At 47.7% G+C, this 26,789-nt stretch overlaps 1 protein-coding gene across 2 annotated transcripts in view; it reads right to left on the bottom strand.

Moving 5' to 3' along the window:
- Nucleotides 1-26,789, bottom strand: part of LOC137650065 (zinc finger HIT domain-containing protein 3) — a 174,771-nt gene that overhangs the window by 125,278 nt on the left and 22,704 nt on the right. Inside the window, exon 2 of one of the 2 annotated variants that reach the window (XM_068383114.1) lies at nt 6,126-6,327. In XM_068383114.1, the coding sequence (XP_068239215.1) occupies nt 6,126-6,208 (83 nt within the window). In that variant the 5' untranslated portion in view covers nt 6,209-6,327. Of the gene's footprint in view, nt 1-6,125; nt 6,328-26,789 lie in introns of those variants that run through there. The other variant, XM_068383113.1, reaches the window with a different exon arrangement.

Here is a 26,789-nt window from a genome sequence, read left to right as displayed (position 1 = left end):
AAATAAATAAGTACCTGGTAAGGAAGTCGACTTGAACTATTACTCTGCCTTTTTTAAGTACGTCTTCCTTACTGAGCCTAGCGGTCCTCTTAGGATGCTGAACGACTCCTAGGTGCTGAAGTATAAAGGGCTGCAACCCATACTAAAGGACCTCATCACAACCTCTAACCTAGGCGCTTCTCAAGAAAGAATTTGACCACCCGCCAAATCAACCAGGATGCGGAAGGCTTCTTAGCCTTCCGTACAACCCAAAAAACAACAATAAAAAGTATTCAAGAGAACGATTAAAAAGGTTATGGGATTATGGGAATGTAGTGGCTGAGCCCTCACCTACTACTGCACTCGCTGCTACGAATGGTCCCAGGGTGTAGCAGTTCTCGTAAAGAGACTGGACATCTTTGAGATAGAATGATGCGAACACTGACTTGCTTCTCCAATAGGTTGCATCCATAACACTCTGCAGAGAACAGTTCTGTTTGAAGGCCACTGAAGTAGCAACAGCTCTCACTTCATGTGTCCTTACCTTCAGCAAAGCAAGGTCTTCTTCCTTCAGATGAGAATGTGCCTCTCTAATCAGAAGCCTGATGTAGTAAGAAACTGCGTTCTTAGACATCGGAAGAGTAGGCTTCTTGATAGCACACCATAAAGCTTCTGATTGTCCTCGTAATGGCTTTGACCTTCTTAAATAGTACCTAAGAGCTCTTACTGGGCAAAGTACTCTCTCTAGTTCGTTCCCCACCAAGTTGGACAGGCTTGGGATCTCGAACGACTTAGGCCAAGGACGGGAAGGAAGCTCGTTTTTAGCCAAAAAACCGAGCTGCAAGGAACATGTAGCCGTTTCAGATGTAAAACCTATGTTCCTGCTGAAGGCGTGGATCTCACTGACTCTTTTAGCTGTTGCTAAGCACACGAGGAAAAGAGTTTTTAATGTGAGGTCCTTAAAAGAGGCTGACTGGAGCGGTTCAAATCTTGATGACATTAGGAACCTTAAAACCACGTCTAGATTCCAGCCTGGTGTGGACAACCGACGTTCCTTTGAGGTCTCAAAAGACCTAAGGAGATCCTGTAGATCTTTGTTGGTGGAAAGATCCAAGCCTCTGTGGCGGAATACCGCTGCCAACATACTTCTGTAACCCTTGATCGTAGGAGCTGATAGGGATCTTACGTTCCTTAGATGTAACAGGAAGTCAGCAATCTGGGTTACAGTGGTACTGGTTGAGGAAACTGCATTGGCCTTGCACCAGCTTCGGAAGACTTCCCATTTAGACTGATAGACTCTGAGAGTGGATGTCCTCCTTGCTCTGGCAATCGCTCTGGCTGCCTCCTTCGAAAAGCCTCTAGCTCTTGAGAGTCTTTCGATAGTCTGAAGGCAGTCAGACGAAGAGCGTGGAGGTTTGGGTGTACCTTCTTTACGTGAGGTTGACGCAGAAGGTCCACTCTTAGAGGAAGAGTCCTGGGAACGTCGACTAGCCATTGCAGTACCTCGGTGAACCATTCTCTCGAGGGCCAGAGGGGAGCAACCAACGTCAGCCGTGTCCCTTTGTGAGAGGCGAACTTCTGAAGTACCCTGTTGACAATCTTGAACGGCGGGAACGCATACAGGTCGAGATGGGACCAATCCAGCAGAAAGGCATCCACGTGAACTGCTGCTGGGTCTGGAATCGGAGAACAATACATCGGGAGCCTCTTGGTCATCGAGGTAGCGAATAGATCTATGGTGGGCTGACCCCACAGGGCCCATAGTCTGCTGCAAACATTCTTGTGAAGGGTCCACTCTGTGGGGATGACCTGACCCTTCCGGCTGAGGCGATCTGCCATGACATTCATATCGCCCTGAATGAACCTCGTTACCAGCGAAAGCTTTCGATCTTTTGACCAAATGAGGAGGTCCCTTGCGATCTCGAACAACTTCCTCGAATGAATCCCTCCCTGCTTGGAGATGTAAGCCAAGGCTGTGGTGTTGTCGGAGTTCACCTCCACCACCTTGTTTAGCTGGAGGGACTTGAAGTTTATCAAGGCCAGATGAACCGCCAACAACTCCTTGCAATTGATGTGAAGTGTCCTTTGCTCTTGATTCCATGTTCCCGAGCATTCCTGTCCGTCCAGTGTCGCACCCCAGCCCGTGTCCGATGCGTCTGAGAAGAGATGGTGGTCGGGGGTCTGAACAGCCAATGGTAGGCCTTCCTTGAGAAGAATGCTGTTCTTCCACCACGTTAGAGTAGACCTCATCTCTTCGGAAACAGGCACTGAGACCGCCTCTAGCGTCATGTCCTTTATCCAGTGAGCAGCTAGATGATACTGAAGGGGGCGGAGGTGGAGTCTCCCTAACTCGATGAACTGGGCCAGCGATGAAAGTGTCCCTGTTAGACTCATCCACTGCCTGACTGAACATCGGTTCCTTCTCAGCATGCTCTGGATGCATTCTAGGGCTTGATTGATCCTTGGGGCCGACGTAAAAGCCCGAAAAGCTCGACTCTGAATCTCCATACCTAGATAGACAATGGTCTGGGATGGGACGAGCTGGGACTTCTCTACATTGACCAGGAGGCCCAATTCCTTGGTCAGATCCATAGTCCATCTGAGATTCTCCAGACAGCGACGACTTGTTGGAGCTCTTAAAAGCCAGTCGTCCAAATAGAGGGAGGCTCTGATGTCTGCCAAGTGAAGGAATTTCGCAATATTCCTCATCAGTCTGGTAAACACAAGAGGTGCCGTGCTTAGGCCAAAGCACAGGGCTTGGAACTGGAACACAACCTTTCCAAAGACGAACCTTAGGAAAGGTTGGGAGTCTGGATGGATGGGGACGTGAAAGTACGCGTCTTTCAGTCTAACGAGACCATCCAGTCCTCCTGCCTGACCGCTGCTAGGACCGACTTCGTCGTCTCCATCGTGAACGTCTGCTTGGTGACAAAAGCATTGAGAGCACTGACGTCCAGCACCGGTCTCCAACCTCCTGTCTTCTTGGCTACCAGGAAGAGACGGTTGTAGAAGCCCGGGGATTGATGGTCCCGGACTATGACTACCGCTTCCTTTTGTAGCAAGAGCGACACCTCTTGTTGCAACGCTAGCCTCTTGTCCTTCTCCTTGTAGTTGGGAGAGAGGTTGAAGGGAGATGTAGCTAGAGGGGGACTGCGGCAGAACGGAATTCTGTATCCCTCCCTTAGCCACTTCACAGACTGAGCGTCTGCACCTCTGCTCTCCCAAGCTTGCCAGAAGGTCTTGAGTCTGGCTCCCACTGCTGTCTGGAGAGGAAGGCAGTCAGAACTTGCCTTTTGCGGACTTGGAACCCTTCTTGGATTTGCCACGGTGACTGTCGGCACGGGTACCTCCTCTGCTGGAGGTTCTGCCACGAAAGGGCGGGATGAACCTAGTTGCAGGTGTGTCTACTGCTGCAGGGCGGAAGGGTCTAGGCACGGAAGGTAAGGTTTTAGCCTTACGTGCAGAAGATGCCATCAGATCATGGGTATCCTTCTGGATAAGAGAGGCAGCCATCCCCTTAATCAACTCCTCCGGAAACAGACACTTGGAGAGAGGAGCAAACAACAACTCTGACTTCTGACAAGGGGTGATACCAGCCGATAAGAAGGAGCAAAGATGTTCTCTCTTCTTAAGCACTCCCGACACGTACGAAGCCGCAAGCTCACCAGACCCATCCCTTATGGCTTTGTCCATGCTAGACATGATCAGCATGGCAGAGTCCTTATCCGAAGGGGAAGTCTTTCTGCTTAAAGCTCCCAAACACCAATCGAGGAAGTTGAAGATCTCGAAGGCACGAAAGACTCCCTTCAACAGATGATCCATATCAGAAAAGGACCAGCAGATCTTCGATCGTCTCAGCCAACCTGCGGGGAGAGTCAACCAGACTTGAGAAGTCGCCCTGGGCAGAGGCAGGAACTCCCAAGCCGGGTTCCTCTCCCGTGGCATACCAGACGCTTGACTTAGAAGCAAGCTTGGTAGGAGGAAAGATGAAAGCAGTCTTTCCCAGTTGCTTCTTGGACTGCAACCACTCTCTCATAACCCTCAAAGCTCTCTTGGATGAGCGTGCGAGAACAAGCTTGGTGAAGGCAGGAGCAGCAGACTGCATGCCCAGAGCAAACTCGGAGGGAGGAGAGCGAGGGGTTGCAGACACAAACTGCTCAGGATACAAGTCCCTGAACAAGGCAAGGACTTTACGAAAGTCTAAGGAGGGAGGCGTAGACTTGGGCCCTTCAAAATCGGAGTGCGGTTCATCCAAATGTGCAGCTTCGTCATCTGATACTCCATCATCCGAAAGCTGAGTAGGAAGTGGCAAAGGCATAGCAGAAAGCTGAACGGCTGAATCCGGCAGTACGGGTGCATGCGTAGCTGCTGCGGATCCAACATCAAGCCGCTGCTGGTCAGTCTGCGAGCTGGCAACAACAAAAGCAGAGTGCTGGTGCGTGGGAGGGGTTGCGGTGGGTTGCGGAGCATGCTGTATGGTATGCGGAGCATGCTGTATGGTATGCGGAGCATGCCGCATGGGTTGCGGAGCATGCCGCAAAGAGTCAGAACCCGGCAGCTCTACAGCACCTTCCCACTGTTGATGCGGGAGCTCACGCATGCCAACTGATGGTGCAGCAAGAACATGCGTCTGGCAGGGTGGACTGCGCATCGGTGGTGGAGCTCTCACAGGTGGAGTGTGGGAGCAGGCAGTCGCAGTATCTGCTGAGCGCACAACCTCTGCGGGTTGTAGGTTAACAGGTGCAGTGTCAACCTTCTCAGCATGATACTCCTGCATGAACGCAGCAAGCTGAGACTGCATAGTCTGCAGCATGGACCACTTAGGGTCTACCGTGGTTGGAGCAGCAACAGACGGAGCAGTAGCCTGTTGTGGAACCACTCTACCCCTCTTGGGAGGTGTGCAGTCATCGGAAGACTGCGGCGAGTCCGAACTGACCCAGTGGCTACACCTGGGCCGTTGGACTCGCTCGGAAGGGACCTTACGCTTGAGCGGTCGTGAAATCTTGGTCCATCGTTTCCTCCTGGAAACTTCTTCCACAGACGAGGAATGGTAGGGCTCATTCGTCTGTTTGTGGATGGGACGATCTCTGACAGATACGTCCGCAACCACTGAGGATACATCCGTGCGCCGATCAAGGCCTGCCAAACCCTTTGGTCCTTCGACATTGCTTCTCCCCTGGGCTTGGGAGCTTGCAAGAGGTCCCGGACTGGGAGGACGACTGGCACGCACAGATGTACCCTCATGCGCAACACTGACACTGACACTTTGCACATCACTAGCACTGATAACACTTCCCACTGCACTTTTCGCTTTCAGCTCTTTGACATCTGCCAAAAGCTGATTACGGTCATTAGCCAATGACTCCACTCTGTCACCGAGAGCCTGAATGGCACGCATCATATCCGCCATGGATGGCTGAGCACTAGTAGCAGGGTCGGGAGTCACCACTACAGGGGAAGGAAAAGGTTGAGGGGCATGGGGAGAGGAAAAATCCACAGAGCGAGAAGAACTCCTCCTGATTCTCTCCTTCTCTAACCTACGTGCATTTTTAAGGAATTCGTTAAAATCGAATTCCGAAAGCCCAGCGCATTCCTCACATCGATCTTCCAATTGACAGGATTTACCCCTACAATTGGAACAAACGGTGTGAGGATCTAAAGAGGCCTTCGGAAGACGCCTAGAACAAGTCCTAACGCTACACTGCCTGTACTTAGGGACTTGCGACTGGTCAGACATCTTGAATTGTAGAAGTAGTCAAGGGGGAATTCCAAAATCTAGCAAAGTTCGTTAACAATTAATCCAAATTAATTCCAAAAGCTTGCTAAGCTAATGATAAAGCTTCCTGAATAGCGAAGGCTAAACTCTAGAGTGAATACATCACCAAAACGTGAACAACAGCTCCAGAATTAACAGCGTATCCAAGTAGGTCTTGCCGGCGGCACGACAGAGGAAAAATTGAGTTCTTGTTGACAAGAAGTACTTGAGTACCTACTCACAGATGGCGCTGTTGTGTACACCCCTACCTGGATAGCGATCGCTGGCGTATCCCGACCGTAGATTTCTGTCGGGCAACGGAGTTGACAGCTACATGATCAGCTACATGATCATCGGGTAAGATTAATATTGAAAAAATCATAGTACTTACTATTTCACGGAACAGGATGGACACTTATACTTGAAAGCAGCGTGGCTGCAAACTTGACATGAGTTTTCACAGCTAGTTTCCATTACACAGAGGATGCTTTCAAATGTAGATCTGGTGTACTCTTGTGTTGAAAGTCAAAGGGTCCTGCTATCATGAAGCTACTACCTATGAATTTCTTTCCAATTTATAATGAAATCAAAATCTGAAAAAAATTATATAACTTTATTTTCACTTATATTTGTACGTTCAATATAAAAATGAATCATTTTAAAAATTATGAGCAAAATTGAATTTTCACTCTAAAACTAATATTAATACCATACCCGGATAACTTATCTAGACCTGAATCCCATTAACCAACCTAAAATTTTACCACATTGGCAACCCTGGTACCTTTTATTCTGTCCCGTCGATGGTAACACTGACAGCTGGAACGAGAGTTCATACAACTCTCTTGCGTAATACCAGAAGTGGGAAGGCTGGGTGGGACTAGCTAAATCATCCAGGTAACTATTACTAATATTGATTTCAGAATGAAAATTTCATATCAACAAACATTACCTTAGGATAATCTACCTAGCCCGTTTATCCCAATTGACAAGGAGGAGAGAACTGGAATAATTTCCCTTTTAGAATAGGAGGTAACAACAAAGATTAATTCTAGAGAAAAAATACTGACCCTAAACAATTCTTGGCTGATGCAAAGTGACTCCAAACATAAAAGCCAGGGAAAATTGAAGGTCAATTCAGACAGGGATCAGCTGAACAATCACTTGAGAGGACAGACTGCCATTCAACAGCCTCTCCAAAAAACGTCCCGGCCTACAGCATCATATCAGTATAGAGAGAAAATGGACTACTCATCGCTAAAGGGAGGTCAGAAGACAACACCTTCAGAGAAGTGCCAAACGATGGCTGTTGGAAAGTAAATGAGACTCCCGTGACAAACGAAGACCCCTTCTCGCCAGCTACCTTTTCCTCACAAAAGAATAAGAACCAGAGGCAGGCAACATAAAATAAATAAACACTGGTTAAGACTACTCGAGACGAAGAAAATCTCGTAATGAGCTTGAAGAGGGCAAAAGACTTAAGGAGGCTATAACGGAAAATTTGGGTCGTAGGGAAAAACGAAAAATCTTCTTTGTAAATCCACAGAACACCGAAGACAAGCAGTCAACAGCCAATCTCAAGTCTGGCATCAAGAGAAGTCCTTTGTCGCAGCAAAGGCTCCAATCGAGAAGGGAAATAAAATAAAGGAAACCTAAACGTCTTATCAGGGGAAATCCTCACATACCTCCTTCTGCCCGTCGGCTAAAAAGTTAAAAGTGCACAAACAGAGTTACAGTCAGAATGGTTCCCAGGACACCCCTGTTACTAAATCCTCAAAGGCACCGACCAGAAAACTCTACCGAATGCTGAAACACTCCTGAGAATGACTTGAAAGGGGAGAAAGGCTTGGTTGGCAACTTTGTCTACGAAAGAGATACAGTACAGTACCATCAGTCTCGCTGATACAATGTTAGGTGAACGGGGGAATTTCACACAGACCAGGGTAGCAAACACCGAACAGCAGACTACCTACCACCTCTCAGAAGATGCTTTGTCAAAAAGAGGGGGAAGGTAGGTAGATGGCAACTTATGTGAATGACTAGACTGGTCGAATCTCGCACTGTTAAGCGATGTGAAGTTATGCAAAATGACAACCAAGATCGCTAAAACAGACCGAAAACATCTGCTACCTAAATCCCGGAGAAGCTGTCACAAAGTGACGCCAGGAGTCAGCAGAAAGCGATTTGCTTGACAATGAAAGAGCCTGGTCAAAACTCAAAGTTGTCAGCACAAGTCTCAAACTAATTTGACGCCAGACAAAATAAGGCGTTGTCACCAAGAGAAAAAGAGCACAAGAAGGGGACATCTCATTTCAGTTGAATGAATCCTTGGATCAAACCATTGTTCTCAGTGTTAGCAGACAAGAAGGAATGCCACCCATGACTCAAGTCGCCAACACCAACCACAGACTACCTGTCATCTGATTCATCAAGGCACTGTGCCAAGTGAAAGAGACAAGAAGGAAGCCTTCAAGCGCTCAACAACCAAGAGGAAGGAGTGCATTAGGAGCTGATCAGTCTCCTGGATAGACCTGTTACTAAATCCTCAAAGGTATCAAACAGAGCGGTAATACAGTAACAAATGCCTAACCACTCCTCAGAATAACATAAGTGGAGGGAAAAGCCATACAGTAGTTGGTAACTCTGAATCCTAAAGGGAACCTGTCTTATTGGTTCAATGTTTAGTAAAAATAGGAGGAAACTTCACACAGGCCTATGGTCACCAACACTGACCAGCAGACTGCCTATCACCTCACAGAAGAAGGCACTATCAGCAAGAAGCCATCTCCAACTCTCAACGACAGTAACGTTCTTCCTGAGAACCACTGTCGTAACCATGACTCTGAGACTCTGGACTCCTAGATCTTGGTTCCCATGGAGACGTAAGACCCCCACCCTGACAAAACATCTCTCTGAAAGAATGCAAATGTTATTTTTATTATAAAATTAATTTTTAAATATACTTACCTGGTAGTTACATATATATAGCTTAAATCCCGCGCTTCGCCGCGCGCACAGCAGAAATTTAAATTTCGCGGCAATCGCCGCCATGACAGTAGGTGGTCATATATGAGCGCCATCTCTCATAGGTTACTAGAACCATTCCCAATATTCCTCAGAAATTCCATGCCTCTGTTTTCAGAGGGGAGGAGGGAGGGCCCTGTTATATATGTAACTAACAGGTAAGTATATTAAAAAATCACAAATTTTAAGTAATTTGTATTTTTCCTAACAGTACTTACCTCGAACTACTTTCTTAGGAGTATCTGGGATCTCCTCCCAACCGACCAGAATTTTGTGTAGTTTCCCCTAACTCCGTTTTCTATAGTGGGTACCTTTGGCGGATGAATACGCGCCATGAGGCGACCCGGGGTCAGAGAGCGTGCTCGGCCAGGTCTCGGTCGTCAGTAAGTTTATGATAGATAAGGTTTCATAAGTCCTGTAAGGCACTCGGGGCAGGATGGTTGGGCCATAACCCGAAAGTAGTTCGAGGTAAGTACTGTTAGGAAAAATGCAAATTACTTAAAATTTGTGATTTGTTCCAACACGGAGTACTTACCTCAAACTACTTTCTTAGGAGATTTATACTTTAGGAGGTGGGAGTGGCCTTCTGGACTGAGAGACCGTCTGGAGAAGGGAAAAACGAACCTAGATAGGAGGCTAGGTTCTACTGACCCCAAAAGAGAAACGAGAACTAGGGAAAACTATGCAAAAATGATATTTTCAATTTAAAATAAATTTTTGAATATACTTACCCGGTGAATATATATATAGCTTACGTCTCCGACGGTCGACAGATTCCAAAAACTCGCGAGCGATCGCCATGAAGGCTGCCGGGTGTGCCCACCAGCGCCGACTATCGGCTAGATACCGCATATACTTCTCAACCAATTCAGTTCTTCTCAGTCCGTAGGGTCTCTATCGGGGAGGAAGGGAGGGCCTTTAATTATATATATTCACCGGGTAAGTATATTCAAAAATTTATTTTAAATTGAAAATATCATTTTTAAATATTAAACTTAGCCGGTGAATATATATATAGCTGATTCACACCCATGGTGGTGGGTAGAGACCAGTATTAAAACAATAAAGGCGTATATGCTCAAGAGTTTTTGACAAATATTCAAAAAAACAAACTTAAGTATAGGTACCTGATAAGGAAGCTGACTCTGATGATTACTCTGCCTCACTAGTCCGCTATCCTCACGAAGCCCAGCGATCCTCTCAGGATGCTGAAAGACTTCTAGGAGCTGTTATAATCAGGGTGAACACCCTTACAACAGGACCTCATCAATACCCTTAATCTGGGCGCTCTCAAGAAACAATATTTTTACCACCCGCCAAAATCAAAAGATTGCGAAAGACTTCTTAGTCTCCCGTACAACCCAAAACAAGATTAAAAATTTCAAGAGAAGATTAAAAGGATATTGGGATTAAGGGAATGTAGTGGTAGAACCTTCACCCACCACTGCACTCGCTGCTACGAATGGTCCCAACGTGTAGCAGTCCTCATAAAGAGTCTGGACATCTTTCAAGTAATATGAAGCGAACACCTACTTGCTTCTCCAAAAGGTCCCGTCCATAATACTTCTAAGGGATCTATTTTGTTTAAATGCTACTGAAGTTGCTACCGCTCCAACTTCATGAGCCTTAACTTTAAGCAAATTACGATCCTTCTCACTTAAATGAGAGTGTGCCTCTGTAATCAATAGTCTAATAAAATAAGACAACGCATTCTTCGACATAGGCAAAGAGGGCTTTTTAACGGAGCACCATAAAGCCTCTGAAAAAACCTCGCAGCGGTTTAGTTCTAGATAAATAAAATCTAAGAGCTCTAACGGGGCACAGCACTCTTTCAACTTCATTCCCAACAATCTCAGATAGACTGGGAAGTTCAAATGATTTAGGCCATGGACGAGACGGAAGTTCATTTTTGGCCAAGAAACCAAGTTGAAGAGAACATACTGCTTTATTAGCGGAGAAGCCGATATTCTTGCTAAAAGCATGTATCTCACTAACCCTTTTCGCAGAAGCCAAGCTCACCAAGAAAAGAGTCTTGAGGGTAAGATCCTTCAGGGAGGCTGAATTTAACGGTTCAAACCTGTCTGACATAAGGAAGTGCAGGACCACGTCCAAGTTCCAAGCAGGAGTAGAAACATGACGCTCCTTGGAAGACTCGAAAGACTTAAGAAGGTCTTGAAGATCTTTGTTATTAGATAGATCCAAATTTCTATGCCTGAAAACAGAAGCTAACATGCTTCTGTAGCCTTTAATGGTAGACGCAGAAAGGGAGCGACCGTTTCTCAGATAAAGCAGAAAATCTGCAATCTGCGCTACAGAGGTACTGGAAGAGGAAATAGAGGAGGACTTTCACCAGTCTCTAAATACCTCCCATTTAGATTGATAAATCCTGATGGTAGATGATCTTCTAGCCCTCGCGATCGCTCTAGCTGCCTCCTTCGAAAACCCTCGAGCCCTAGAGAGTCTTTCGATAGTCTGAAGGCAGTTAGACGAAGCGCGGGGAGACTTTGATGAAATCTCTTTACGTGAGGCTGACGCAGGAGATCAATCCGCAACGGTAGGCTTCTTGGAATGTCTACTAGCCATAGAAGTACCTCTGTGAACCACTCTCTCGCAGGCCAGAGGGGAGCAACCAACATCAACCTGGTCCCTTCGTGAGAGGCGAACTTCTGAAGAACCTTGTCTAGGATCTTGAATGGTGGGAAGGCATAGATGTCTAGGTGAGACCAGTCCAGCAGGAAAGCATCTATGTGGGCTGCCTCTGGATCTGGAACTGGAGAGCAGTAAGTCGAGAGCCTCTTTGTAAGTGAAGTCACAAAAAGATCTATGGTGGGTTGACCCCATGTCATCCATAGCTTCTCGCACACAGTCTTGTGCAACATCCACTCCATGGAGATGACTTGTCCTCTTCTGCTGAGGCAGTCCGCTAAGACATTCATTTCTCCTTGCACGAATCTCGTCAAAAAAGAGATGTTTCTTGCCTTAAATGGAGTTTCTTCTGATCCGTGGGCCAAAGACCCGAGCATTTCAGACTGTCCAGTGGCGCTCCCCAACCCAAATCCGATGCATCTGAATACAACACATGGTTTGGGTTCTTGATCGCAAGCGAAAGACCTTCTCGAAGTCTGACGTTGCTGTCCCACCAAGTTAGACATGTCTTGACTGAGTTGGAGATTGGGAAAGAGATACTCTATAAGCCCTTCTCCTTGTTCCAATGGTTTAGGTGAAATTGGAGAGGGCAAAGGTTGAGTCTCCCCAGAGAAGTAAACTGCTCCAGCGAAGAAAGAGTTCCTAGGAGGCTCGTTCAAACTCTTACAGAGCAACTGTTTTTCTCTTGCAAGCGACGGACTTTTAACAGAGCCTGTTCCATTCTTGTGGGAGACGAAAAGGCCCGAAAAATTCGACACTGTATCTCCATCCCCAAATAAAGAATAGTCTGGGATGGAGTAAGTTACGACTTCTCTACGTTCACTATGAGACCTTGCTCCTTTGTTAGGTCTATGTCCATTGAAGGTTCTCCAGACAGCGATTTAATGACGACGCCCTGATTAGCCAGTCGTCAAAATAAAGGGAGGCTTTGATCCCTGAAAAATGTAGAAAGCTTGCTACATTTTGCATGAGCCTTGTAAAAACTAGAGGAGCAGGACTGATGCCGAAGCACAGTGCTCGAAATTGGTACACTACTTTCCCGTCCACAAACCTCAGATATTGTTGAAAGTTTGGATGAATCGGGATGTGGAAGTATGCATCCTGAAGGTCGAGAGAGACCATCCCGTCGCCTTCCCTTACTGCTGCCAAGACAGATTTGGAAGTCCTCATCGTGAACTTTGTCTTGACAATGAACACATTGAGTGCACTTACATCTTAAGTACTCCTGCACTGAACGTGGCTGCCAGTTCATTGGAGCCATCCCTTATGGCCTTGTTCATGCATGACATAATTTGTACAGCAATACTTTGTCCGCTGGAGAGACCTTCTTACTTAAGGCTCCCAGGGACCAATCCAAAAAATTAAAAAACTTCAAACGCTCGAAAAACTCCTTTCAGGAGATGGTCTAGCTCCGAAGAAGACCATAAAATCTTGGAGCGTCTCATGGCTAGACGACGAGGAGAGTCCACTAGGCTTAAGAAGTCTCCCTGGGCAGAGTCAGGTACTCCCAAGCCGATAACTTCTCCTGTGTCACACCAGACGCTCGAGCGGGAAGCTAATTTAGAAGGAGGAAAAGCAAAAGCAGACTTTCCTAAACTTCTCCTGGATTCTAACCAGTCTCCCAGTAAGCGCATGGCTCTCTTGGAAGAACGAGAGAGAACTGACTTCGTATATGTAGGAGTCAAAGAAAGTCATGCCAAAAGTAAACTCAGACGGCGGAGAACGTGGAGCAGCCGTTACAAAATGAGTAGGACAAAATTTCCCTAAAGAAATTCATAATTAAAACAAGGGATTGTTGGACAACCCTAGGTTCCTCCTCTTCTGAATGAATCCCCAAAGGTACATTAGTTGAAAGGGGGTCATCAACTTCTTCTTCAGAAGGCACATCATCTGATAAATCTAAAGTCTTGAAAGAAGGAGATTTATATTCAGAATGACGTGAAGGAAAAGCCTGACAGGCTACATCAACTTGTATATGTACAGAAGTTAAAGTTGGAGGGTCGATGTCACGTTGTGACTGCAGAGAATGTTATTCTACTACATGTCGTGACTGAAGTGACTGACGTTCAAACGTCACGTAGTAACAGCGGTGACTGCTGTTCGATGCTATATCGTGACTATGGTGACTGACCCTCGACATAACGTCGTGTCTACGGTGTCTACCGCTCAACGTCACGTCGTGTCTGCGGTGTCTGCAGCTCAACGTCACGTTGTGACTGCGGTGGCTGACGTTCAAAGTCTCAGCGGAACTGCAGTGACTGCTGATCAAAGTAATGACTCGACTTAACTGACTGTCGATCAAAGTTACATCGAGATTTATGCTCCGCATCTCGTTTAACAGCAAAGCTGACACTAGGGATAACGTCAGCGTGACGTAACAAATCTCGTTTAGAAGGTTGAAGACCTGAATCACGTATCCCAGAACCGTGACGTACCACAAGCAAAGGATCCTTTCGCACAGGAACAGGATCGTAAGCTTTCATTAAAGAAGAAAGCTTTAACAGCATATCTTGCAAAACACTTAACTTCGGATCAACCGCACTCGGAATAGATCGTGACCTCGGAAACGTCTGTACATGAACATCATTGCTATGAACGGGACTCTCATGATGACTACAGCTAGGACGTTGAACTTGTTCTGAAGGAACTAATTAACGTTTCAACCATCTCGAAACCTTACGCCAAGGTTTATAAAGAGACGAATCATCGGAAGACGAGGAGAACTTCGTCTCTCCTGTCTTATGGTAAGAACGTGCTTGAAGAGCAACGTCTAATACCTTTGAGGGAACGTCTGTTCGTTGGTTTACACCTCTCACTCCCTTAGGTCCTAGGACATTCCTTCTCCCTGGGGTAGGGGAGCCTGAAAGAGGTCTCGGACTAGGCAAGTGACAAGCACGAACAAACGAACCCTCCGCAACACTGAACATGTTTTTCGCACTTTCCTCACCGACATTGCATTTTTTAATAATTTCACATTAGACATAAAAAAAGCTGATTTCTACCTGAAGCACGCAATTCTCCCTTAAATCAAAAGGTTAGAATTGCGAAATATGTCGTATAATGTAAGCTCATTAGTACAAAATGAAACACACATGCAAAAATTAATAAACATATACATATACAGTGATACCTCGGTACTCGACCATAATCCGTTCGAGATCCGTGTTCGACCTCCGATTTGTTCGAGTACCGAATTTTTTTTCCCCATAAGAAATAATGGTATATATTCTATTCCGTTCCCAAGCACTCGAACAGGCCCAAAATATTAATAAAACGTGTACCTAAACAACAATAATTATCTAAATGTGTATGAAATTGGTCAGAAAATCCTATAAAACAATTTTAAACCATTTACTGTACTAAAATAAAACAATTTTAAACCATTTTCTGTACTGTAGTGAACATACCTTTGAGCAGCGGTTCGATGGCATACAGGGATGGATGTGGAGAGGATGGAAGGGGGAGGTTACTGCTTGGAAGGAGAGTCCCCTTCCATGATGTGGCGGGGTAGTTCTCCTTCAGGAGTTGTTTCTCTCTCCAATGAAAGGGTGGGCAGATCTATTTCAGGGGTTTCTTCTCTTCTTTGTCTCTTCTTTGGAGGAGAAACAGGCTTTGATGTAGCAGCTTTCTTTTCTTTTGTGAAAAACTGGTCTATTGTTAATTGTTTCTTCCTCCTCTGCAGTATTCTTCGAAAATGATACATGACACTATCATTAAACATATGCACTGCCCGGTTTGCTACTGCAATTTCTGGGTGGTATTTTTCAGCAAAAGCCTGCACATCTGCCCACTTGGAACAAATTTCATTGATGAGAGAACTTGGAACATCCTCCCTTACCTCATCCTCTTCTGAAGATTCCTGCTCCACAATCAGATCCTGCTGCTGTTGTTGTTGCAGGTGCAACAATTCCTCCACAGTCAACTCGGTAGAATGGCTTTCTACAAGCTCATCAATATCATCCTTGTCGACCTCAAGCCCCAAACTCCTGCCCATGACAACAATTTCCTCAACGACATCAGTGTCATCAGAAATTACAGGGGTAGCAGTGCTTGGACCCGCCTCTGGTTGGAAACCTTCAAACTCCCTCTCTGTGACACATGATGGCCACAGCTTACGCCAGGCAGAGTTCAATGTCCTATAGGTCACACCTCGCCAAGCTTGGTCAATCATGTTAACAGAGTTGAGGATGCTGAAGTGTTCCTTCCAGAATTCCTTTAGGGTCAACTTCGTGTCACTGGTCACTTCAAAACACTTTCTGAAAAGGGCCTTGGTATAGAGTTTTTTGAAGTTTGAAATGACCTGTTGGTCCATGGGCTGGAGTATGGGAGTAGTATTGGGGGGCAAGAATTTGATTTTGATAAAGCTGTATTCTTCTTTCAAGTCATCCTCGAGACCTGGAGGATGTGCAGGAGCATTGTCCATAACCAGAAGACATTTCATTGGCAAGCTCTTTTCAATGAGGTAAGCCTTAACCTGGGGGGCAAACACTTCGTTTATCCACTCAGTAAAGAATTGTCTTGTGACCCAAGATTTAGTGTTCGAGCGCCACATAACTGGTAGTGCACTTTTACAAATATTATTTCGTTTGAACACCCGGGGGTTGTCCGAGTGGTACACTAACAAGGGTTTGATCTTGCAATCGCCACTTGCATTTGCACACAGCAACAATGTTAGCCTATCTTTCATTGGCTTGTGACCTGGCATCTTCGTCTCGTCCTTGGTAATGTACGTATTGGCTGGCATTTTCTTCCAAAATAACCCAGTCTCATCACAATTAAAGACTTGTTGTGCGATCAAATTTTGTTCATTTATGTACCGATCGAATTCCCCCACGTATTTATCGGCTGCAATTTGATCCGAACTAGCTGCCTCCCCATGCCTAGTAACACGATGAATACCTGTTCTATTACGAAACTTTTCAAACCAACCCCTGCTCGCTTTAAATGTAAATGAATCACTTTCACTGGTACTCGGACTTTTCTTCACTAATTCTTCATAGATATGCAACGCTTTTTCACAAATGAACGCTTCACTAACACTTTCCCCGGCCAACTGTTTTTCTTTAATAAATATTAAAAGCAACTTTTCCATCTCCTCAATCACTTGTGGCCTTTGCTTAGTTACCGCCGTAACTCCCGTTGCAACATTCGCCTTCTTAATCATTTCTTTATGCTTTAAAAACGTAGAAATGGTCGACTTCGCCATTCCGTATTCTACCGCTAAATCGGACACTCGTACACCATTCTCATATTTCGCTATAATTTCCTTCTTCAACTCGATCGTTGTTCGCACTGTTTTCCTCTTCTCCTTCCCCTTAACACTCATTACTTTCTTGGGACTCATTATGAAAGCTAAAAAAGCAATTAAAAGCACTGAAAATCACTAAATCACAACGAATGCTGATCGCGCGTTGTCTGAGTGACGCTCTCGAGAGAACTGATGCTTCCCGAACAAGCGAGAGTGGCCGAGATGGCGCGATCATCACAAAGCCCATGCGGTCGTCACGTGTTCGGCTGGTCGAGTACCGAATTTTTGGTCGAGCACCGCAGCAAAAATTTCTCGAAAATTTTGGTCGAACTCCGAATTGTTCGAGTATAGAGTCGTTCGACTACCGAGGTATCACTGTATATAGAATAAAACGGAAATATATAAAGTTAAAAAGATCAGTGACTTGGGAGGAGACTAAAACTAAATCACTAAGGACTACGTTTTCAATCTCTCACCGTACAGTGCCTTGGGATGAGAATAAAAACTAGAACGTTTTATCCTCTCTCTCTCTCCCCGTACAGAGACTTGGGACGAGAGTAAATATCTGAATCGAGAAGAACGTTATTCACTCCCAAACTCCTTGTACAGAGACTTGGGACGAGAATAAAGATTTGGAACGTTCTCTCTCTCTCTTGCCACTCACAAGAGAATGGCTCACTCACTCTTCGTCAATAAAAGGTTATTTGACTAAAGGAAAATACTAAAAGGACTAAGAAAATGAAAATTAACATGTTCCTTTAAATTAGTATTTAAAAAACTTCAGTTTGTAAGAAGAATGAACAAAACGTCAAAATCGATTTACTCTTTCTGCAAAGTGAAACCGTGATTCTCTCTTTCTCTATCATAACGATAGAGTGCAAACTGCGTAGCATAAATAAACCAAACGTTAGTTCATCTTTGAAAACAGCACGAAGACTATTCAAAGAATAAATTTCTTAAAATATTTTCTAAAAATATTCATCTCATCAATCTAAACAAAAATAAAAGTTGAATGGGCTCAACGTTGTTTAACTTCGTTTTCCAAGTCAGTACCGCCTACAAAGAATAGGGATAGGTCGCTTATAAACAAAAATATAAAATTTATCTCGGTGTTTAGTATAAATGGAAAGCGAATCGAAGAGGCCTAATAAAGGCGGGTGAGATATAAAATATATAGAGGTAAATCTATAAATATCAACAATAATTCATAAAGTGATAAAATAATTACTAAAAGCCTTTAACACACTTCCGTACACTGAGGGAAGGGTCGGCCATCTTTTATCTATGGAAAATCCAGAGAGAGATTAAAAAAAAAAGCAAGGGTAAAAAAAAAAAATTTCTCTCCTTTCAAAAGAATTTCTTTTGAAGATCGTATTGTTAGAGAATAATCCAACACGGCGAAAGCCATAAAACCATGAACAAGTACTTCACCAATCAGTAGAAACTTGAGGTTAAGCGCGAGCGGAACCAATGCTGTTACTACCACCGACAGAGAAGAACTGAATTGGTTGAGAAGTATATGCGGTATCTGGCCGATAGTCGGCGCTGGTGGGCACACCCGGCAGCCTTCATGGCGATCGCTCGCGAGTTTTTGGAATCTGTCGACCGTCGGAGACGTAAGCTATATATATATTCACCGGCTAAGTTTAATATTTAAAAAACTATCTTAGTGTCTAAGTAACTCACCTCTGTAAGAGTCTTCAGAGGCGTATGCATCCAACTGAACGTGTTCCCCATGGTAGGTGAAGGGATCAAAGGTAATGGAGGGGAAGGGTGATAAGGGGGAAAGGTAAGGAACCTGTGTCTCTTGGACTTACCGCCCACGGCTTCCCCGGGGCTACACCTTTAAATCTTCTGGAGCGCAGAAGTGACGGGACCAAGAGAGAAGCCGTCCAAAGATTTCCTAGAACAGCCCTTTAGGTAGTGAGCCATAAAGGTGGACTGTCTAGACCAAGTGCCTGCCTTCAGGATCTGGCCCACTGCCATGTTCCTCATGAAGGCCAACGAAGTACTCAGGCCCCTAATATCATGGGGTCTAGGCTTTCCCGGAAGGGAGACTCCGGAGCTGTCGTGAGCTCTCATAATTACCTGCCGTAACCAGAAAGAGACCGTATTCTTGGAGACTGGCTTCTTCACTAGCCCTGAAGAGACGAACAGACTCTTGATCCCAGGCCAAAGCCTGGACGTTCTCTCCAGGTACTTTCGCACCGCTCTGACTGGGCACAGTAACAAGTCCTTCGGGTTGTCCGAACGCGGGATCGCTGGCACTGAGAACCCCTCAAACCTAGGGTCCCAGTAAGCTGGGTTCTGAGTCTTGGCTACAAAGTTAGGCAAGAATCTGAAAGTTGCTTCCCGCCAACCCTTCGAGTGCGAGACCTTGTATGACATTCCATGGAGCTCAATTACTCTCTTCGCCGACGCAAGGGCTAACAGGAAGACCGTCTTGAGGGTGAGCTCCTTGTCCAGAATATCTTTGAGGGGTTCAAAGGGCGGCTCCGACAGAACTTTCAGCACTCTAGCCACATCCAACTGGGGCACCCTAGAACCCTGGGGGGAACACAACTGTTCGAAACTCCTGATGAGCATCAAGATTTGTCTAGACGCTCCTAGATCAATGCCTTTCAGGAGGAAGACTTGGCCCAACGCCGCCTGGACTCCCTTGATGGCTGGAATAGACGTACCCACGTCGTCTCTCAGATAGACCAGGAAGTCGGCTATCTTATGAATGGAGGCCTCCAACGGCCTGATGTTCTGTGAGGCGCACCATTTAGTAAAGGTGGCCCACTTCGCCTGGTATACCGCGACCGAGGACCGTCTTAGGTACCCCGACATCCTTGTTGCGGTCTTCGACGAGTATCCTTCCCTCCTCAGGAGGCGCTCGATAACCTCCACGCGTGTAGGCGGAGGGACCGAGGGTTTTCGTGAAACCTTTGGAAGTGTGGTTGACGGAGGAGGTCTGGCCTGTCTGGAAGGGGCCAAGGGGGGAGGCGCGCCAGTTCCTTTAGGTCCGCGAACCATTCTCTCTCCGGCCACCAGGGCGCTACCAAAGTCATCCATAGGTTGTTTGCCCTCCTCACTCTGTTGAGAACTTGTCTGAGCATCCCGAAGGGCGGGAAGGCATACACATCGAGATTATCCCAAGGGTGTTGAAAGGCGTCCTCGAATGCTGCTGTGGGGTCTGGCACAGGAGAACAAGACACGGGGAGCTGTGCGTTTAGTCTCGTGGCAAAGAGGTCCATCACCGGCGAACCCCACTTCAGGATGACCGTCCGGGCCACTCCCGGGTGTAAGGACCACTCCGACCCTACTACTTGACCCATCCTGCTGAGGCCGTCAGCTAGAACGTTCTTCTTTCCTGGAATGAACCTGGCTGTACCCTCGATCTGTTCTTTCGCTGCCCATTTCAGGAATTGCGTCGTGAGGCTGCACAGCTCCTTCGACTTCAGTCCTCCTTACTTCTTCACGTAGCCCACCACCGTAGCGTTATCGCACATCAGAGCCACAGTGTTTCCCCGGAGTAGATGGACGAATTCTCGGCATGCCCTTTGCACAGCCATCAGCCCTAGCACGTTTATGTGACGGCTCTTCTCCTCGAGGGACCATTTCCCTTTTGCCGACTCATCGAGAACGTGGGCTCCCCAACCCTCCTTCCATGCGTCCGTGAACAGCAGCATCTCCGGAAGATCGATTGCGAAGGGCATTCCTTTGAGGGTGTTTGTCCCGTCGTGCCACCACTTCAGGACTTCCTTCGTCTCTGGGAACACCGGGACTATTTTGTGCAGGGAGTCCCCCGGGGTCCAGAGCTCCTTCAGGTTCCAATGAACTCCCCTGAGTTTGAGCCTCCCCTGGGGGACCAACTTCTCCAACGACACAAGGTGGCCCACCAATCTCTGCCAGTCCTTGGCTCTCCTGGGCTGGTCCGTTAGGAAGGGTCGAAGTATCTGATCCAGATTGTCTAGCCTCTTCGAGGAGGGGAAGGCCCTCACCAACTGGGAGCCTAGAACCATCCCCAGGTAGGTCATCCTAGTGGAGGGCGTCAGCTGCGACTTTTCCGGGTTGATGGTGATACCCAAGTCCCTGCAGAACCGTAGAAGCTTCGTGCCTTGCTCCCTCAGTGCTCCCTCTGAGGCTGAAAGCAACAACCAGTCGTCTAGGTAACGTATCAGGCGGATACCCTGCTCGTGTGCCCAGGCTGAGACTGTTGCGAAGACCCTCGTGAAGACCTGAGGAGCTGTCGACAGTCCGAAGCATAGGGTTCTGAATTGGAACGCTTGGGTACCCCACTTTACTGTTCGGAACTTCCTGCAGGAGGGGTGGACAGGAATCTGAAAGTAGGCGTCCTTGAGGTCTACGGATATCATGAAGTCCCCCTCCCTCAAGGCCGCCAACACTGACTTCGGGGTGTCCATCTTGAAGTCGGTCTTGCACACAAACTTGTTGAGGGCCGACAGATCTATGACCGGCCTCCAACCCCGTCGCTTTCTCCGCCAGGAAGAGTCTGCTGTAGAACCCCAGCCTTGGATTCCTGACTGGTTCTAACGCCTCTTTGGCGAGCATGGCCGACACTTCCTCCTGCAATGCTGTTCTTCTCAAGGGGTCCTTGGGTGCCAAACACTCCGCCTGTTGGTCCGGGATCAGAGGGGGCGGTTCCGCTAAGAAGGGCAACCTGTACCCGTCCTTCAGTACTGCTACGGTCCACGGATCCGCTACGTAGTCCCGCCAAGCTTGCCAAGAATGTTTGAGGCATCCCCCAACCTGAGGCTACGGCAGGAGTAGGGGGCCTCTCTTCCTATCTCCTCCTAGAGGCGTGGCTGGATCGCCCTCTCCTGGAGTTGGAATAGGAGGGCCTAAAGTTTGACTACGGGGTTTGGTGCCAAGACACCGACGGGGACTCCCTCCTCGGTTGGACTGGCGAAACATGGGACGGGTGAGGGGCGTCTGAAGAGGGTCTCCTGTGAGCTGGCCGTCTTGCAGGGGGGGGGGTCTGGGCTCTCCCGCGTCTTTAAGTTTCCTGACCCTCTTCATCACCTCCTCGACCGCCTTCAGGGGGAACACAGACTCGCCCCAAACTGGTGAGTTCCTCAATGCCCTCACTTCCCGTTCGGGTAACCTCCGCACCAACTTGCTTAGCACAGTGTCCCTCTTCCGCAGGACCCAGTTGGCTGCTTGAGAGAGCGATTAGTAGGAGAGAAACTTCAGAGCTTTTCCTTACGAACCGATCAGTTCCCTTGGTAAGGACTGATTCTCGGGGACGGAGAGGTCATGAGAGGACTGGAACCCCACCAACGTGCAGGCCCACCAGTCCAACCACAAAGAAACGTACACCAAGTCTAGGGCCATATCCTCCATCATTGAGGTTTTCCCTGGTGAAAAGCACACCGGAGCAGAGGATGCCGTCTTCTGCCGCTCCCTGGTTCAAAATGGTGATCGCTGGCTCGACCGTACGGGGACCTCCGCGACGACCCTCCGGGACATAAAAGTGTTTTTGCATTTTAAGTCCCGGGGGAAGTTTGGAGGCACCCTGGCTCTGCTTGGCTGGCTATGAACCTGTCTATGTGGTCCATACCCAGCTTCACGTCTCTCGCCAGGGGTAGGGCTTGGGAAGGCTTCTGTTGAACTGGGTTGTCTACCAGTCTGCTAAGTCCGGAGAGCCAGGCTTGTTCTGTCCAGGGCTTAGGCTCATCCAGTCTATGGTGGCGCCTGATGAGGGCCAAGACTTTCCGGTAGGAGGAGACGTCGTCCGAAGAGCACTCTCCTCATTCTACAAGGCCTTCCGTTATCCGATCCTCCGCATGGGGAGCCTCGTCGATGACGGATGGATCCGCGTGAGGAGGTAGAATCTTCTCCTGCCGAGCTATTGGCGCAGCGACCCGCGGAGCGGGCGGATCCGCTGGGACGGGAGTAGCCGTCATGGGTCTACTCCCTCCCGCAGAGCTGCGGGCTTCTCCGGACCAGCTGGCTGGCTTTGTTGCTCAGGGAAAGCCGTTGAAGTACAGGAGGCTGGGACAAAGCTGCCAGGCCGAAGGAGTGACTTTCCGCTGGGTGGATGGAGCCGGAGCCTTCGCGGACTTATGCTTGTCTATAATGACCTGGTGCATCGACTTCTACGATGATCGGGTCTGCTGGAGGAGCCGTGCCGCGAGGGTGACGAAGGGGCTCTAGGAAGCCAACCAGAGGTGCCCGGGGCGGAGGTAGCCTTGAGGAGTTGACTCCGGGGGATCGTGACCCGCACCCATTTACTTTAGACAAGCGGCTCCTCTTGTATTTCTTCCTGGAGGTCCTGGATCGTCTCCTGGGGTGGCGTGAGCATGAGCGGGACCTCTTCCTGCGGGACCTCTCCCGTTTCCTCATCGAGTCCCTCGAACCTTCATCTTCCGAGGAGAACGAATCTGACAAGAAGGAGGAGAACGATGACGGGGAGGAAAGCGAACCCGCTGAGTCGACTGATACGTCTAGAGTTGCTGGGAGATCTTCGTGCCGGTCCGCTGGCGAAGAGGGCTGCAGAAAGACGGGCTGGAGCGTTGACAACGGCGCCGGGGGAGACCGAGGAACTTTCTTGTGGGCGAACCAGGTGTCGAACTCTTCTTCCAGTCTCATGGGCGACCTGAAGGGCGTCCTGGGTGGCGCCCAGGCGACGGGTTCCGAATTCGACAATCCTACTTCTTTCTCGGCGTCTTCTCCGGTCCCTGAAGCACCTGAAATACATACCCGTGATGCGGGGGAGGAGGCCGTAGCAGGCTTCCCCCACATCGGATCGTCGGCAGAGACAGGCCCTGCGAGCACTAGGACCTCGTCTCCCGAACACACTCCCTCCCCTCCCTCAGGCCCCCCACATGCCTGAACCGACACAACATCCCCATCAACAGACATATCAGACTCATGGGGAAGGGCAATGGGCCGCTTCCCCGCAACGGACTTACCTCGTCCCCTACTCTGGGTAGGGGAAGGCGGTAGGGAACCCCTCTCCGACAAGGCATCGGGCGACGCTAAAGGCAAGGAGATGGTAGCCTTCTTAGGCGATCTCTTGGCTGCTTTCTTCTTTTTTGTGCCGTAGAGAACCCACTGGATCTCGTTCTAAGACTCGCACTCCGGACACGTGGCCGTAGGGGAACAAACACTGCCCCTACACGAAGAACACAAGGTGTGGGGGTCGACCTCCGGCTTGGAGAGAAAGGCACCACAAGATTTACCAGCCATAGACCCGGGGCAACGACGGGGATGCTCCATAATGAAACACTAATGCACCAATTGACACAGGGACACAGAGGAAAGAGGTGGATAAGGTAAGGATTGAACACGTGGGGACCGCGTGGAGACACAAAGGGTCGCACTGGGTGAAGAGAATGTGGCGAGATGTTAATCACGTCGCGACCAGAAACTTACTGACGACCGAGACCTGGCCGAGCACGCTCTCTGACCCCGGGTCGCCTCATGGCGCATATTCATCCGCCAGAGGTACCCACTATAGAAAACGGAGTTAGGGGAAACTACACAAAATTCTGGTCGGTTGGGAGGAGATCCCAGATACTCCTAAGAAAGTAGTTTGAGGTAAGTACTCCGTGTTGGAACAAATTAATTTTATAATAAAAATACCATTTTTAAATATGTAACTTCCCTGGTAGTTACATATATATAGTTGATTGACACCATTGGTGGCGGGTAAAAAACCTCATCCCATCGGGAATTTGTATAATTATTAATAGCTACAATTAGTAATACCAATAATCTGGTTCTTACCTGATAAGGAAGCTGGCTTCATAGTTATTCTGCCTCATTTGCCTGCATTCCTTAAGAGACTCAGCGATCAACCAGGGGGTTATAAAAGTCTCTGTGGGGCTGCCACAAAGTCCTCGACCTTAACGTGGCTAGACCTCCACCCTTGTTACCCTGGCATAGCCATGGATAATGATTCTGACCACCTACTCCAAAGTTAAAAACACACATCATAAAACACTAACTTGACTTGCATCCCAGACTGTGGAAGGCTGCAACAACCTTCACAGACAGCCTGTGAACACCAAGTACAAGAAAAAAAGCAAGGATATATAATAAAAAAGGTTATAGGGAAGAGGCAGTAGACCCTTCTCCAACTACGACGTTGGAGGTAACATAAGGACCCAGGGAACAACAATCTTCATATTGTGTCTGGACATCCTTGAGATAACAGTCTGTGAAGATTGAATTACTTTGCCAGAAAGTAGCCTCCAAAATTGACTTCATTGACCTATTGTGCTTGTAAGCCATAGAAACTGCTACAGCTCTAACCTCATGTGGTTTTACCTTAAGGATAGGGAAAACTTCTACATCACAATTCTGGTGAGCTTCCCTTATCAGATCCTTAATAAAAAAAGCCAGGGTATTCTTTGATAAAGGCAAAAAGGGCTTTTAAACTGAGCACCAGAGGTTGTCTGCTTGTCCTCTCGGGTGTTTGGACGCGTGCAGATAAAAATTTTAGAGCTCTCACTGGACAAAGGCCTCTCTCCTTTTCCCATCCAATTAAGTGAGATAGCTCTGGAATGGTAAAAGATCTTGGCCAAGGTCGATAAGGATTCTTGTTTTTGGCGAGAAAGCCTAGGAGAAGGGAGCAAACTGCATTGTCTCCATTAAAGCCCACTTTGCTGATGGCTTGCTCTCCTGTTCTTTGGGCTGTAACCAATGCAATTAGGAATAGAGTTTTTTTGGTAAGATCCTTCCAAGAAGCCTTGTCAAGGGGTTCAAACCTACTTGAGGTCAAAAAGGCCAGGACTACATCCAGATTCCAAGGGAGGGGTTGGATTGTCCTTTCTCTTAGCGGTCACAAAAGTTCTAATGAGATCCGAGAGATCCTTGTTACTGACCCGTCAATGTGTCTGTGACGAAAGACGGAGGCTAACATGCTGTGGTAACCCTTGATGGTAGGTACAGCCAGCTTCTCTTTGTTTGCAGATGCAACAGAAAGTTTGTTATTGGGCTATAGAGGTACTGGAGAGGAAAGTTTGTTAGACCTGAACCATTCTCTAAACACGTCCCACTTAGATTGATAAACTCTAAGATTGGATGTCCTTCTAGCTCTCGCGATAGCTCGTGCAGCTTCCCTTGAAAAGCCCTTCGCTCTTGCCAGCTTTTCGGTAGTAAAAAAGCAGTCAGATTGAGAGCGGGGAGATTCTGATGGTACCTCTCTATGTGTGGCTGTTAGAGTAGATCACTCCGACTTGGTAATGTTCTGGGGGTATCTACCAGCCACTCCATCACCTCTGCAACCCAAGGTCTCATGGGCCAAAATGGAGCTATCAGGGTCATGCGGGCATTGTGCGATTCCTTGAACTTTTTCAGGACTCTGTACAGGATCATGAATGGTGGAAAAGTGTACACGTTTAGGTCCCTCCAGTCCAAGAGAAAAAACGTCCACTGCCGCTGTTTCCTGGTCTGGGACTGGAGGGCAATACACTGGCAACCTCTTTGTCAACTGTGTAGCGAAGAAGTCTATCAAGGGTTGACCCCACAACATCCAAAGGCTGGTGTACACCTCGTGATGTAGGGTCTACTCTGTAATTAGAAGTTGTCTTCCTCTGCTGAGAAGGTCCGCCCTGACGTTCTTTTCCCCTTCTATGAAGCGAGTTATCAGGGTTATGTCCCTCGCTTTCGCCCACAGTAGTAGATCTCTCGCAGCTTCGTAAAGTGAGTCTGAACAAGTGCCTCCCTGCTACTTGATGTAGGCCAACGCTGTGGTGTTGCCTGCGTTGACCTAAACTAAGTTTTCTTGGAATTCCTCCTGAAAGTGTATTAGTGCTAGGTGAATGGCCACTAGATCCTTGATGTTTATGTGCCATTCCCTCTGAGACTCTTCCCACAGACTCGATATCTCGGCCTTCCCCAGTGTTGCACCCCACCCCATATCTGAGGCGTCGGAATACAACACTAGGTCGGGGTTCCTCTGATGAAGTTCGAGGTCCGGGAGTTTGTTGGCATTGTGCCACCAACTCAAGTGATTCCTGATCCCCAGAGGAATCGGCAACAACTTTTCTAGACCTTGACCTCTCGTCCAAAATTTGCAAGATGAAATTGAAGAGATTGTAAATGAAGTCTCCCCAGGGATACAAACTGCTCGATCGATGAGAGGGTACCCAGTGGACTCATCCATTCTACTACCGATCAGGA

This window comes from Palaemon carinicauda, chromosome 11, assembly GCF_036898095.1.
Source record: "Palaemon carinicauda isolate YSFRI2023 chromosome 11, ASM3689809v2, whole genome shotgun sequence".
In the NCBI taxonomy this organism is placed as follows: Eukaryota; Metazoa; Arthropoda; class Malacostraca; order Decapoda; family Palaemonidae; genus Palaemon; species Palaemon carinicauda.
Note: the sequence above shows the minus strand (reverse complement) of the source record. Positions and strands in the feature narration are given on the sequence as shown.